Consider the following 16,164-nt stretch of genomic DNA (forward strand, 5'->3'; position numbering starts at 1 on the left):
CCTTAGTTCATGTCACCTATGTGTCCCAGACACAAAAGGGAAAAATTCACCCAGTTTTTATATGGTCTATGATAAAGACAATATTACATTAATAAATTATCTTCTTAAAAATTGTCTGAGTCAGACCCTGAAGGGGAAACACTGAGTTTAGGGGCTTGTCTGCACGCAGCTCACCGGGGCTGTCCTAGCACTGCAAATATTCCCGATGCAGAGCCAGGAGTAAGCCCCAAACAAACAAAAATAGAAAACTGAAAACAAACTTTGGGGGACTGGGGAGATAGTACAAGGGTTGAGGTGCCTGCCTTCATGCAGCTATCCCCAACCAACCCCACATCATATGGCACCCAAGTCCCACAAGGAACGACCCAAGCAAAGCCAGGTATGCCTCCAAACAAAGGCAAAAGGAAAAACACAGGCTGAGCGGAATAGTGCGGGGCCTCAGAGTGCCTGTCATGAATTCAAATCCCTGTGTCAAGTGTGGTCCAGGAAACCCTGCTGTTGAAAGCCGGCCACTCTATTCTCTCGTCTCCAGCACTGCAAGAAATTTCTAGCTGCAGGAATGGAGGTGAGGTGCACAGCCAGGAATCCCATCTCTGGCAAGCATGTGTGTGAGCACAGCCATCCCATAATCTGTGCCTTGAATAAGGATGCACTCAAAGCACCACAACCAAAAAGGAGTTGCCAATCTCAGTAGGCAGCAAGCATGCAAGCATCGCACCTAATGTGCAAACCCCAGCAAACACAACGGTAAACATGCAAGCACCACCTCCATCATTGCAAGAACATGAATGACAATCACAAAGGTGAGTCAGAGAAAGTACATGAGTAAAGGTGCTCACCTTTCATACGACCAACCCTGGTTAAAGCCCTGGCTTCACACAGGGTCCCCAGAGCAACCACCAGGGGCCCCTAGCACTGGAGCATGAGTCTCCCCACAGCTCCTTTCCCCAAAATCATGAAGGGAAGTTAGGGAGAAAAAGAAAATTTTAAAATAAAATTAAAATAATAAAAAAGGAGGGGCTGGAGTGATAGTACAGCGGGTAGGGTGTTTGCCTTGCATGCAGCCAACCAAGGTTCGATTCCCAGCATCCCATATGGTCCCCCAAGCACCGCTAGGAGTGATTCCTGAATACAGAGCCAGGAGCAACTCCTGTGCATTGCTGGGTGTGACCCAAAAAGCAAAAAAAAAAAAAAAAAAAAAAATCATCAAAAATATCTCAGAGATGTTTGTGCAATCAAGTTTTCTCTCAAGTTCCAAATCCCAGGTCTCTTCTATGATCTTCTGCTTCAATGTTCTCATAAATGGGAAGTGTTACTACCTATGTTGCAAGGATTTAGGAAAGAGATCATATATTTATGATTTTTAGTGTACTAGGTTCATTGTGGTGTGACTTTTACTGCTGTACTTTGATAGAAAGTCATGAATAAGCAACTGTTAAAAATATCAACATAGGAACTGGAGAGAGAATACAGGGGTTAAGGTGCTTGCCTTGCATGCAGCTGACCCCAGTTCAACCCGTGAACAGTTCAATCCCAGTTAAATCCCAGGTACCACCAAGAGTTATTCCAAAGCACAGAGCTAGCAGGAAGCCCTGAGCACCTCCAGGTGAGGCCGCCAAAGAAAAACAAAACAAAGATAGGAATCATTAAAACTATGTTGGGTTGCCACCCTCACCTCCCCCCCCAACAGGTTTGGGGGTCACAACAGTGGTGCCCAGAGGTTATTGCCAGTTTGGTGCCTTGGACTGCTTCACCCTCAGCAGTGGAGGAAATTAAATCCAGGCCTCCTGCAAGCAAAGAATGTGCTTAATACACTGAGCTATCTTCCTAGTTCCTAAGAAAAGCCATGTTGGTTTTTGAAAAAATTTCTCCCTTTTGCTTGACATCATTTTTTTGCCAGATTAGTGTATTCCTACTCGTGATTGAAGCCCAAGCCAGGCAAATACCTGCTTTTAATATGTAACTAGACACTGATACATTTTAATAACTACGAGGAAGCATGAAGTAAGAGTTAGTCACTAAGGTTATGTTCTTTCAAATCTATTTTGTTTTTATTGGACTCAATATCTCTGGTCCAGGTATTACCTTTTTAGGCTAAGTGTTTAATGTGTAATGAGGCAGAGCACATAGCTCAGAAGCAAAACATTCCATACAGAGTTACGAAACAAAGACAGGGAATATCTATTTCTCAAAATTGATTGTACTAAAAATGAACAAATTCACCTCTAAAACAAGAATACACCCAAGATTATATAATTCGGTCCAATAAATTTGAAAAAAGAAACGTGTAAATTAACCATTGGTCTTTATTCATTTAATGTATAAACATTTTCTTGTCCATCTATAAAAAGAAAGAAGAAGGGTCAGGTGTGGTTCCAGGAGCAAAGCTCGCACTTGGTATGCATAAGGCCTACGCTGGATTCCCAGCACTGGATAGCATCCTGACTGCCCACAGTGTGGGTCACAGACCAAGCGTGGCCCTGGGCTACTTAGCACTGAGAGATAAGGTCCCACAATTTCCTTAAAAAGCAAATTGGAGATTGAAGAGAGTACAACGTGTAAGGAGCTTGCCTTGCACACAGCCAACCTCAGGAAGATCCCCAGCCCCACCAGAAATGACCCCTGAATGCAGAGCCAGGAGTAAGCCCTGAGCAACATGAGGTGTGACACAAAAACAAAACCTTTCTTTTCAAAATAGGCAAATTAAAGTAGTGGACATCAAGGTGTGGTAAATTTCTAAGATTTAATTAGCATGAGCAAACCTGACAAAATGCAGAACATGAAATAAATTTAATACACTGGTTATTCTAGGTATTTCAGCTGAATCCGGTGCCTCACATTTGAAAGAGTTAACACAGCTTAAAATCAAAATCAAAGCTGGCACCCCCACCATTTGCCTGAGACACCACTATCACATCCCTGTGCTGTCTGAGTCTCACAGAGTCACAGGATGTTCCTACTGCCACCCTACATCTGGATATCAGGTACAAAACATCTATCACTTCTGAAAATCACTGCTTTACCTAAACAAACTAAAGTTTGTTTGCTTTACCTAAACCAAACAAACTGAATAGAAATAAATTTCCTAAGAATGGGAGAGAGAGAGAGAGAGAGAGAGAGAGAGAGAGAGAGAGAAAGGTTTGGTTTGGTTTGGTTTGGGGGACACACCCACTGGTGCTGGGGTTTATTCCTCACTCGTTGCTTGGGAGATGAGAACGGAAGCCTCTCAGGTTTTAAAGGAAACATAGTGCCTGGGACTTGAATCTGGGGCTCCAGCAGGCAAAGCATGCACTTCAGCTCATTACAATGTCTCCCCAACCCTATCCTGTGGCTTTTAGGTGGCTGTCCTTTCAGTAGCCCAGTCGCATTAACGAGCATGAGCTTTGTGGCTTCCATTTGCTAGATGGTGAAAATTGGGTTACATAAGCCCATCTCTTAACTTTCATTTCTGGAGTTTCATCAAATCAGAATTACACTAGCCAGGATAAACACGCAGTCTTTGGTCTGTGCTGACTTGTTGAAAGCATAAAGGATAAGAATTGTGCAAGTGAAACAGTTTGAATGCCACTGTGAAGCAATGTGATAAGGGAAACCCCACGGGGTGAAGAATGTAAGACTTGGGATCCTCTTGAGAGGAGGGTCCCCAAGCACACTGACCCCTACATCCTAAGACTGTCAAACATTATTTTCATCAGTGTTGAGTCAGAAATTAAGGCTGAAGTTACCACTGGAGATGCTTAAACCAACGTTTTCAATAAATTAATCATTACCTGTGAAAATGTTTTTCTTTTCTTAATTTACATTCTAAAAAATGCATATATGTATATATATATATATATATACACAAGTGCCAGCAACACAGCTTAATAGAAGAATATGTGCCGTGCATGTGTAAGACCCTGGATTTGGTCACTGGCACTGAAAAAAAAAAAATCAAAACCACCAAAAAAAATATATACCTACCATATGATCCAATCATTAAACCATAGATATTTTATCAAGAAAGAAACTATATAATGGTGGTGGGACTGATGTTGGAATATCGAATGTCCATAATAAATCATGAACAACTGTAAACCATAGTGTTTGTTTATATAGCATGTAAGGGAAAAATAAAATTAAAAAAAAAAAAAGAAATCAACTATGCATAAGCCATAGACTTATTCAAGATTGTCAAAGTACTTTTATGTGTATTAGCCAAAAACTAGAAACAACTCAATGTTCAGCAACAAGTTAATAGATAAACTATGGTACATTCGCATAAACTATGAATAAACTATGACTATCACTCAGCAATGCAAATAAATGAACTAGTCAAGGAGAGCAAGAGAGTCCAGCGAGAAGGCTGAGCAAGGCTGGGTCCCTGCCTCCATGTGGCCCGCCCAAGCACTGCCAGGCACGATCCCGAGCTTAGTGCCAAGAGTAAGGAAGCCCTGAGCAGAGCTGGGTGTGGCCCCACCCAAAACAACTAGTGACATGTGACAAACATATCAGTAACAGCAGCTGAACTGAAAAAAGACAGGCCAATAGCAGTATACACAAAACAAAGCAGGTGAAGCTGACACTCCCAGCTCAGCGTTCAGGGAGCACTCCTGGCATTGCTCAGGAGACCATGGTCTTCTGCAAAGCATACAATTCAGACTGCTGAGCTATCTCTTTGACCCCTTAGGGCATCAACTTACCTATACTTCAATTATATTTCATCAAATAAAATAAAGTGTATCATCTATAAAAGATTTTTGTGCAGGTCTGAAGAATATGGCTCAACAGGACATGGCACGGCACATGTATTTTGTATGAGTCCCGGGTTCAATCCCCAGGTACAAGAAAAAAAAAAGTCTTTCAGGAATTAGTCCTATTCTTCTTGAACATTAATAAGCATGCAAGCATGCAACTCACCTCAATAGACTATGATGAGGCACAAGAGTCCATCTGCTTAGTAAGTTTCCCAGAACACACTCTTGGTAGCAAGACTCCAGCCCGGTAGATACCACTCCCCACAGTTAGTCTGAGTAACTTCTGACCTTCCCTCAGCCCCATTCCTCACACCTCTGTGCCTTTTTGTATTGTTTTCACTGAAAATCAAGTTTTCCCCTCACTTCCACCACTTCATAAACTGTGTGTTTGCAGGGCCAGAGAGACAGCTTTGTATTTAGGAAGCCTGGGTTTTACTTATTGGCAAAGCCTGGTCCCCCAGCTTTATCTACGCAACCCCTTGGACAGAAACCAGGCCTAGCCCCTAAGCACTGCTTGATATGGCTCAAAAACGAAAGAACAAAAAAACCCACCATATCTTTGTTACAAGATTAATTTACAAATCTCAGCAATTCTAGGGAGATGCTACTGTTTTGATTTGGTTTTTTTTTGGGGGGTGGCAATATCTAGTTACTTATAGCCATGCAGCAGTTAGGGATTGAATCCAGCAATCCCTAAAGCATGCACCTTTGAGCTATCTCTGCAGCCAAATGCTGCTTCTCTTGCATTTCAAGGCATTTATACAATCAATTATTTTGTTTAAATTTTGCTTGACTGTGTATGTTATTCACATGTCCATCTTTCAATGAAGCTACGAGTCTAAGTATAGAAAACATCTATCAACAGATACTGCACACTGGTAAGGCAAAACTCACACTGTCTTGGAGGATAGAGAAATAATACGGGATAGGGTGCTTGCCTTGCTAGGGACCAAACTGGCTTTGATCTCTGACACCCATATGGTCCTCTGAGCCTGCCAGGAGTGATCCCTGAGTGCAGTGCTGGGAATATTCGCCCAGAGCACTGCTGGGTTGGCCCCAAAACAACAACAACAAAGATTCAGTTTGTCTTTATATAGAGATGGATTTGACATATAAGTTCAAAAGCAACAAGATGTAACTTCCTTCCAAAAGAAATAAAATGTTTATCAATATGTTTTCTAAAAAAAGGTTGAGTTTCTGACACTACCTTTGAAATTATCACTTTTATTCCATAACATTTTCTTCACAGTAATAAAAGTATCAAGAGTAATCAAAAGTAAATTTCTTTACTCTAAAGTATCAACTTACTTTACTCTCTGAAAATAAAGAGCAACAAATTTAAAATAAGTTTCTTACTATGAGATGATTAGCTTATTGCTGGAAAAAAGTCAAGAAAAGCTCACTCTTTGGAATCATAAAGAGACTGTACAAATACAATACAGACACAATAACCTTCAACTTTTAAAAAAAATTTATATTCATAAAGTTGTTCACAGTAATTGATTACATTCAATATTTCAACACCAATCCCACCACCATTACACCTTCCAACAATTATTATTTCAAAGTTTCCCCCAACCTCCCTTCAACTTTTAAATAAAGAAAAATAAGAAAGACAAATTTCTATCACACATTCCCCCCTTTATATTAATGAAGATTTTTATTATATTTTAAAAACAAAGGACAGAATAGCATTTAATACAAGTGCTTACACTCAGGCCACTCTCTTCATCACTCACCTTCCTCATCGATCCACTTCATGGTGAAAAGCTGTTCACTGTCAAAAGAACACATATCTCGAACCTCATTGCAAAGGCCCTCAAAGGAAATCGAAGGTTCAAAATGTGTAATCATGATATCCCTGAAAAAGAAAAATAATTTAAAGTTTGACAATGACTAAAACCAATAACAATCTGACAGTTATGTGCTTCACATGCACTGCTTTTAGTAAATCGTGTAAATTCAAATCTACTTAGAGACAAAAATAGTGGCTATGTGAGAAACCCAATTTCTCATCGAAATTTCCTTATCTTACTTAGAAGGCATATTCAAATTAATCTAATAGATTAAATAATATTAGTGTTAATAATTTTGTTCTAGCATTATTTTGCACCAGTAATTTGGCACTGATACTAGTTACCAGAATCTTGCTCTTAACTAAATAAGATTCTAGATATTAGAATATTTTGTGGCTCTGTACTCCACAGAGAAATAACTTCATTATTGATAAGCTTCTGCATTACAGTTATGGCAATTCATTCCAATGACCAGGGATTCTCTTCTCAAAAGTCTCTTGGGATCAGAGAGCCAGTTCAGTGGGTAAGGCACTCTACCCTCTATCCTCGGCTCAATTCCAATCACCCCACATGGTCCCTGGAGTACAACCAGGAACAAATCCTGAATGCAAACTCAAGAATAACCCCTGAGCGCTACCATGTTCGGGCCCCCCCCCCAAAAAAGTCTCTTCTTAAGAGAAGACACTTCAATCATTGATCAAGATCTGCTCTCTTTCTCAACCCTGACTTCTAAAGATTAATCATTCTTGAGACAACTATTCCTTTTAGTACAATTTTTAAAATTTCAACTCTTAATTTTTTTTTCCTTTTTGGGTCACACCCAGCGATGCTCAGGGGTTACTCCTGGTTTTGTACTCAGGAATTACTCCTGGCAGTGCTTGGGGGACCATATGGGATGCCAGCGATCGAACCCGGGTCAGCCGCGTGCAAGGAAAATGCCCTACCTGCTGTGCTATCGTTCCGGCCCCTCAAATCTTAATTTTTTCTTTCCTAAAATAATTCTATCTGCCAAAATTGGTTTTACAATCATATTTTACTTTAAAGATTATTGAAAAATAGGGGCTGGAGCAATAGCACAGCGGGTAGGGCATTTGCCTTGCATGCGGCCGACCCAGGCTCGGTTCCCAGCATCCCAGTCCCCCGAGCTCCAACAGGAGTAATTCCTGAGTGCAGAGCCAGGAGTAACCTCTGTGCATTGCTGGGTGTGACTAAAATAGTAAAAATAAATAAAGAAATAAAGATTATTCAAAAAGAGATATCTGGGGAGGCATAAGGTGCCCCAGGCAGTGACAGGAGTTATCTGTCTTCCAGAGCGGAAGACTCAGGAGTAAGGCCTGAGCATGGGAGGTGCAGGCGTTTGTCCGCTTGCTTGCTTTGGGGCCACACTTGCTGATGTGCGGGGTCTAGTCCCAGCTGTACTTAGGTGGAACTCTCAGTCCTCAGGCAGCCCAAGCTCCCTGCATAAAGCATGTATACAGTCCTTTGGATTATTTCTTCAGCCCTAAAATAGCAAACATTTATTCATTCACTCATTTATTTATCTCTTTTGAGACACACCTGGGGTGCTCAGAAGAGCCATTCCAGGAAGTGCAGGAGATCCCACTGTACCAAGGACTGAAGCCAGGAGTCTGGCATGCAAACATGTGCTCCAATCCCTTTTTATTGGGGGGAGAAGGGTCTTAAGAGATACAGGTTTGGGGGGGAGCCAAAATTCTCAAGAGCACGCTGTGCCAATTAAGTAAACCTGCATATGTAGAGTGCAAAATATGCATTCTAAGTGCTCTCTCCCCGGCTCTCCTCTTGTCCATCATGCCATCTCCCAGGTCTTGATCAAAAATTTAAAGAATTAATAACAATCCATCACAAACCTCAACAGGAAAGCTTCCAAACCGTATTTTTGTGACCAATTAACCTGATACCAAAACCAGACAAAGGAAGTCACAAGAAAAAAAATTATATGCCGATATCCCTAAAAAAACAATAGATGCAAAATTCTCTGCAAAGTATCGGAGCAAGCCAAAATTATCAATACCCTGAAAGGATCATATACCATAATTTAGTCCAGGTATTCTAAGCCGGTCCAACATCCTTAAAGCACTGGAATGTACCGATAAAGAAAAGGGATGAGGACGAGCACGGGGGTGGGGGGGGTGGATTTTGCCTGCTTGCAAGAGACTGACCCATACTCAAATCCAGCATCCTACATGGTCCCCCAAGCACTGCCAAGAGTAATTCCTTAGTGAGGGGTCAGGAGAACCCCTGAGCGTGACTGGGTGTGCCAGAAATAGCTCAATCAGCATAGCGTTTGTCTTGGAGGTACTGCCCCCATGCACAGTGCAATACTAGCGACACTGCCGTTAAATCCCTGATGCTACAAGTGTGTGATCTCTGGCACATTGAAACCAAGCATGTTCAAATGCTGCCACTAAACAGTGGTACTACAGTATGCAATCACTACAACCAGTCATACAGTGGACTGAAAGGGTGCAGTGCCAGGTGGATATAGCTAGAGTTTCACCCAGGCACACGTGGCTGTAGCCAAACACTAAGGAAAGCCAGGGCAATAGAGAATCCATTGGGATACTGAGAGGACACTGGGTAGAATCCTAGTGACAAGACTTCAGACCATGCCATCATCCAAGAGAGGCAAGAAAAACTGTATGGTCCATAACTCCAATCGTACACTGGAGAAAAGGAGAAATGAGACAAGGGACATCGTACAAGGTAGAGGAGAGGCCTGCATGCTAGGGAGAGAGCCAGATCAATCAACCTGAACTATAGTAAGCTAAGTTCTTAAGCACCTGGGTTTTGTATGCAAATCTCTCATACAATTCTCAAGAACCCAACAGAATAGGAAAACCCATATTCACAGTAACACCAGCAAGAACCATGACCAAGTATGCAATCCCTAGTCACTGATACAACAAAGGAAAAGGGAGAAATTATTTTTTTTAATTAAATGAAATAGACGGAAGAGGGGGGCTGGAGCAATAGCACAGCAGGTAGGGCGTTTGTCTTGCATGCAGCTGACCCAGGTTCGATTTCCAGCATCCCATATGGTCCCCTGAGCACCGCCGGGGTGGGGTGATTTCTGAGTGCAGAGCCAGGAGCAACCCCTGTGCATCGCCAGGTGTGACCCAAAAAGCAAAAAAAAAATAGACGGAAGAGCCGAGCCTGGCAAGCTCCTCGTGGTGTATTCGATATGCCAAATACAGTAACAATAACAGTCTCATTCCCCTGACCCTGGAAAGAGCCTCCAATCGTTGGAAAAGATGAGTAAGGAGAGGCCCTCAGGGCTGGGGGCTGGAGCAATAGTACAGCAGGTAGAGAATTTGCCTTGCACGTGGCCAACCTGGGTTCGATTTCCAGCATCCCATATGGTCCCCTGAGCACCACCAGGGGTGATTCCTGAGTGCAGAGCCAGAAGTAACCCCTGTGCATTGCCAGGTGTGACCCATAAAGGGAAAAAAAAAACCCTCAGGGCTGGAGCAAATGGAGACGTTACTGGCGCCCACTCCAGTAAATCGATGAATAACGGGATGACAGTGATACAGTGATACAGTGAAATGAAACAATGCCAGAGATACAGCACATAATGGGGCTGTGAACACGCGAAGCTCCAGTCTGATCGCCAGCACCAGCAAGAGCAGCCCTCAAGGGCCACGTTACACCCAAGCAATGGTGAGTGTGGTAAACAACAACAACAAAAATGAACAAAACCCCTAAAACACTTAAATTTGGGGGGTGGGGAAAGGAAAACACAGCTAACATCAAACATGATGGTGAAAACCTGAAAATGATTCTTTGAAGATGAAGAACAAGCAAGGATTCTAATTGACTGCTTTTATTCAACACAGTATTGAAAACCCTAGCCAAAGCAATTAGGCAAGAAAAAAACAATCCACATCAGAAAGGAAGGTGCAAACTGAAACTATAAACGGCACAATATTCTAGAGTGGGGCTGGAGAGATTATAGGAGGTAATGTATGTAGTTGACCCTACTTTGATCCCTGGCACTGCCACAGTCCCCAGGAATTGTTAGGGGTCACTCCTGAGCATACAGCTAGAAAAAGGTCCTAAGCATCACCAAGTGTAACACAAACACACCCCACCATAAAAACTTTTTTAAAAAACATCCATGTCTAATTCTCCATGGGTGGAGGAGTTAGTGAGGCGGCAGGCACTTCCCATGCACACCACAGTTCCTCGTTCAATCCCCAGCACTCAGCACTGCCAGATACAACCCAAAATTTCTTTCTCACGCCACAAAAAATCCTCAAGAATTTCAGGCTGCAAGATTAAAAAGCCAGTAGAGTAGTGCCAGGTAAGTGAATAAATAACAGTAAATAAAGCACATGCCTTACATGCCTGAGACTTGGGTTTCAGTCACCAGCAAAAATCAATATAGTAGTCTGAAAGTGTCAAGAGCATCCAAAGAATTTCACACAATATCCTAATCTTCCTGTTTCAAACTCTATAAATGCCCTTTCCCTCTCAGAGTAAAATTCAATGCCCCCTACCAGTAATTATAAATCTCTGAAACAGGCATGGTTACCTCTCTGACCTATCTCTCCAATAAGAGGATAAACTAATATGTAAAGTTCACCATCTACACCAGATGTAAACTTGATGGAGGTGGGGATTCTGTTTGGTTCACTAGCAACAAGTTACCAATAGTGTCACACAGAATGGGCACTCAGTAAGAATCTACTGAAGAAAGAAAGAAAATGGCAATTAGATACTGTGATTAGATATAGCTAGTCGAACACAGCACAAAGATTAGGAATAGGAGTTAAATATTTTCAGTGATTAGCAAACAAAAATGAAGTTTAAACTGCATTCTTTGTGGGCTGTGAAAGATGAACAGAGAGTCAAACAAAAATTGAACGTTTATTTCTATTAGGAAAAATTAAAAACATTTTTTAAAGTATTATTAAAAGAAACAGAAGACAAGGAAATGGAAAAATATACCATATTCATCAATTGGAAGAATAAACAATGTTAAATGACTATCCGAGAGCCTGGGAGATGGCTCAGTGACTAACACACTTGTTTTGCACTTGTTTTAGAACTCCAGGTTTTAGTCCTGATGCCTCCTGTAGGTGCTAAGCATGGTCCCAGCAGCTCTGCTCTTCAGGACCACCAGGGCTGCAACAAATTCAGCCAGGTGTGTGCAAGCTGGCATCTAAAGGTGTATGAGCACTGCCAACTAAAGATGTGCAATCCCTGGTAAGGACCACAGCCAAGTGTATGAGCACCAAAACCAAGCGAAGCCAATCATTACATCAACAAAACAAGCAAAGGAAAATAAAAATAAACATCCCACCAAATTGCATGGAATTTAACAGATTCTATGTAATCTCCATCAAAATTCCAATGCCATTCTTCATGGAAATAAAAAAAGCAATACTAAAATTTGTATAAAACCACAGCCCGCCCTGCCCCCACCCCTTCCCAAACACACACAGATAGCCAAAGTAATCCTGGGGTGGGGGGTAAATGACATGAGGCACTGCATTCCATACCTTTAACTTACTATAAAGTGATAGTAATGAAAACAATGTGACACCAAAATAAAAGCAGACAGACCAACAGAATAGGACTCAGCGTCCAAAAATAAACCCTCGAGTATATGGACGGTTAATTTAGGACAAAGCAAACAGGAGCATAAAAGGGAGAAATGAAAACCACTTCAACAAATTGTGTTGAGAAAACCAAACAGCCACATGCAAAAGAATTAAATTGGAAGGCCAAAAATGTCCGTATACAGCTCATCAACTGAGAATTTGCCTTGCATATGTGAGGTTTTGAGTTCAGTCTCTGGGTCACAAAAAAAGAAAAAGAAAGAAAGAAAGAAGTCGGATCTCTATCTCACATCATGCACAAGTTAACTCAAAATTGATTAAAAGACTTAGCTGTTGGACCCGAATCCACAAAATATACCAAAGAAAACAGGCAAAACACTTCATGATACTGGCTACTGGCTTCAGTGGTGTCTTCAGTGATCAACTAGCAAGGAAGACAAAAGCAAAAATAAATAAATGGGATTACAACAAACTATAAAGCTTTTGTTCTGCAAAAGAACTATCACTAAAACAAAAAGACAGTAAATCATCAATGAGAGAAATCATTCACATACCATCCATTTTACAAAGGGCTAATAATCAAGATATATAAAGCATTCATGGAACAACAAAAGACAAAGGATCCCAGCAAAAAATCAGGTGAGTGGTGGGAGCTGGGGGAAGGGGAGGAAGGGCAGGTAGGAGGCCCAGGTCTGACTCCCCTTCCCCCACAGGACCCTGACCACTGCAGGGAGCAACCACCGAGCAGAGTCAGGAGCCACCCCTGAGCCCCACCCCCATAAAAGAGATGTGGTATTCAGACACAGTGGGCTTCTACTCAGCCATTAGGGAAGATGGCATCCTGCCTGCTGTTATAACATGGACAGAACCGGAGGGGGTCGTGTTAGACAAAGTCAGTCAGGAGAAAGACAACACCAGATGATCTCATTCTTCTGAGGTATATAAAGAAACAAAGCAGGAAATGTCCAATTAAAACAAACTGTTACAGTGTGACCACAAAATAGACACTGCAGGGGGAGGGCATACAGGTCCAAGGGCTATGGGAAGGATGCTGGCTGGCTCTCTTACAACAGGCACCTGTGGTAACACTCTGCCCCAACAAAATTTACACTTTTACAAACCAATGTACCTTCAATTAAAAAAATGTTAGAAAGTATGCTGAGTTCTTGAGTTCTAAGGTCAAAAATGAAAAAATGAAAACCGCATCACATTAGTTCTCCACTAATGTTGTCAGGAAGTTACACCTAAAAATTTTTTAATTTTACGTAACACTTTATAATATGTGTGCCCAAAACAGAATTATAAGTCCAGTCTAAATTAAACTTATACCTTCAAAAAGTTAATCACTTGAGTGCCAGAGAGCTCAAGAAGATGAGGGCAGGCTTCACGTGCAGGCGGCGAGTTCCATCCCACCAACGCACCACCAGGCACCACCCGAGCACTGCTGGATGTGGCCAGGAAACAACAAATTTAAGGCTTGCTCTTTAAGCCCCTGTTCGCTTGTCTCTAGTTTCTCTGCTTACTTCCACTCAGGAAAAGGAAAAGCCTGTGTTCTCTCTCAAATACGTACTTCTCCCTTTCATCTTTATAAGTAAGTTTCAATAAAACTTTCTTGATTGCTTCCCTCCCTCCCTCCCTCCGTCCCTCCCTCTCACTTTCTCTCCCTCTCCCTCTCTCTCTCTCTCTCTCTCTCACACACACACACACACACACACACACACACACACACACACACGTTAATCTTAAAATCTCAGAGACTAGATGTAGAAGGTACACTTTCTAGAAGAAAACCACCTTCCAAAACTGTACTTCTGACAAGGAAATAAACTGTTTTCCTTTTCCTACATTTCTAGGATACCTAGCAGACATACTATATTTTAGAGTTAAAGCTGTGTGTTTGGGCACATTTCATATTTAGAAAACAGTATGATTCCAAATCAAATCTCTGACACGCTTTCATCTGACCTCCCACCAGGAACACTGACCCGGCTCAGGGGGAATCAGCAGCAGATGCCAGCAGGCAGCCTCCTCCAGAGATCTGCCCGGCCCCCTGTGGGGTGCCCACAGCCAGGCTGGGGTTACGCACAGGACCGGTGTCAACCACCTTCAGACTCCACTGAGGGCCAACTGTGGTTTCTTCAGATTCCAGAAATGCTTCCTTTGCCCCCCTACGCCTGCTGCCTGCCCTCCCTTTCTCTTCCATGTCATGAGTCAGCAGGACTCCTTAGACTTCCAAGCCAATGACCTGCAGACGCCAATTTCCACAGCAACATCCCTCGGCTGCACAGCTGCTGACAGGTATTTTTTGACAAAAGCCTGGATTAAAAAAAAAATCATGCTCATTTCGAAACTGTTGTTTTTATTCCCTCCTCTCCCCGCCACGGCTGTCAGGCTGTGGGTGGCGCACACGCCTGGCTGCGGTGCTCCCGCACTTCTAAGCCGTGTTGCCCAACACGAGTCGCACGGCAGGCTGTGGTGCTTGCACAATCGCTGCTGGAGACCTCCACAAACTTTACGCTTTTTCTTTTTTTACCCCCTTTCTCTTACTTTGTTAACAGGATGGATGGTCAACGCTCAGCCTAATAATGAGGCCCAGCGTAGTGGGGGTCACCAGGACCACCCCAGGGGATCGTCGTAGCCTAAGATCAAGCTCATGTCCTTGAACTTGCATGTTTTACCTCTTAACTCCCTTCAGCTGCAGCTGGGGTTGAGCTCTGACTTAACACATTATCTCCCTGCTCCAGCTTGTGTTAACCAGTTAACTGTGAGCACCTAGTGATACAGTCCAGCAACGATGCGTTAAGGTGCTGAAGTTACGGTGGTAGGGCTCACAGGGGCGGCTGCAGTGCTCACACACATGCCCGCCAGGGGCTGCACTTCTTAGCCGGGTCACTCCCACAGCTTACTAGCTGTGATGCCTGTCAGCAGTCACGCCCCAATTTGTGGTGTTTACACACATCTGGTTGAGGTGTGGCTGAAAATTGCTTGTGGTGCCAGGGATTACAGACAGCAGAGCCGCCATTACCACACTTGGTACATGTGAGACACCAGGGATTTATCCGAACTCATGATCGTATGCTAACAAAGAGGTGCTGTGTGCACTGAACTTCAACATGATTTTTCAGAGACAGGCTACTGAAAAATGTAATCTGCGTTCTGGAGATTAATAAGCCCATTTTGGGGGCCAGAGCAAAAAGTAGTACAGCAGGCAGGGCATCTGCCTCGCACACAGATGACCAGGGTTCAATCCCTGGCGTCCCAAATGGTTTTCTGATTCTGCCAGGAGTGATCCCCAAGCGCAGAGTCAGGAGTAAGCTCTAAGTACCACTGAGTGTGACATCCCAAAAGAAGCCCATTTTTACACATAAAAACAGCCATTTTTTATTCCTCAGACAATAAACTGCCAGAATAAGTACATTATACATATTTGTGGTCTGTCTTCCCCAACTAAATGTACATTCCACAGGAGAATGCACTTCGTTTTGCTTATGCATCCGTCACCTACACCTCAAACTGTCTGGTCCGGAATGCATCCGATTACTGTTGACTGCAAGGAAATGCTGGTATTGAGCGACAAGGAAAGCATGAGGGATGGGGAAACAGTATTCAGAAACAAAGAAATGACTTACCAGAAACAGCTCTGGTGTAACAAGATCATGAAACCTAAAGCCAGGAAGCTTAGGCTTGAATCTAAACTTTCTCATTTATATCTGTGTAAGCTGTAGCTCAATTTTCATATCTATCAAATAGGAATGATAAACATGAAGGGTTCAGAACATTAAATTCTTAATATCTGTAATAAGGATAGTGCCTAGCATATAGCACTGTATATGGTTTGATAAAATTATAAGACATTATGGGATTGTACAGTTGCTTACACATGACCGACCCAGGTTTAATCCCTGGTACCCCAGATGGTCCCCCCAGAAGGTCGACCAAGAGTGATTCCTTAACAATATCAATGTGACTCAAAAATTAAAATTTTAGAATTATATGACAATTTATGAATCACTGTCACTGACCTCCCATTGTTCATCAATTTGCTTG

General features: G+C 42.6%; 1 protein-coding gene across 2 annotated transcripts in view; it reads right to left on the reverse strand.

The window, feature by feature from the left end:
* Positions 1-16,164, reverse strand: part of PRKCI (protein kinase C iota) — a 94,612-nt gene that overhangs the window by 52,749 nt on the left and 25,699 nt on the right. The window contains exons 2-3 of one of the 2 annotated variants that reach the window (XM_055127752.1): positions 12,476-12,541; positions 6,476-6,597 (exon numbers count right to left, since the gene is read on the reverse strand). In XM_055127752.1, coding sequence (XP_054983727.1) covers positions 6,476-6,597; positions 12,476-12,501 — 148 coding nt within the window. In that variant the 5' untranslated portion in view covers positions 12,502-12,541. The remainder of the gene's footprint in view (positions 1-6,475; positions 6,598-12,475; positions 12,542-16,164) is intronic. The other variant, XM_055127751.1, reaches the window with a different exon arrangement.

Source organism: Sorex araneus, chromosome 2 (assembly GCF_027595985.1).
Source record: "Sorex araneus isolate mSorAra2 chromosome 2, mSorAra2.pri, whole genome shotgun sequence".
NCBI lineage: Eukaryota > Metazoa > Chordata > Mammalia > Eulipotyphla > Soricidae > Sorex > Sorex araneus.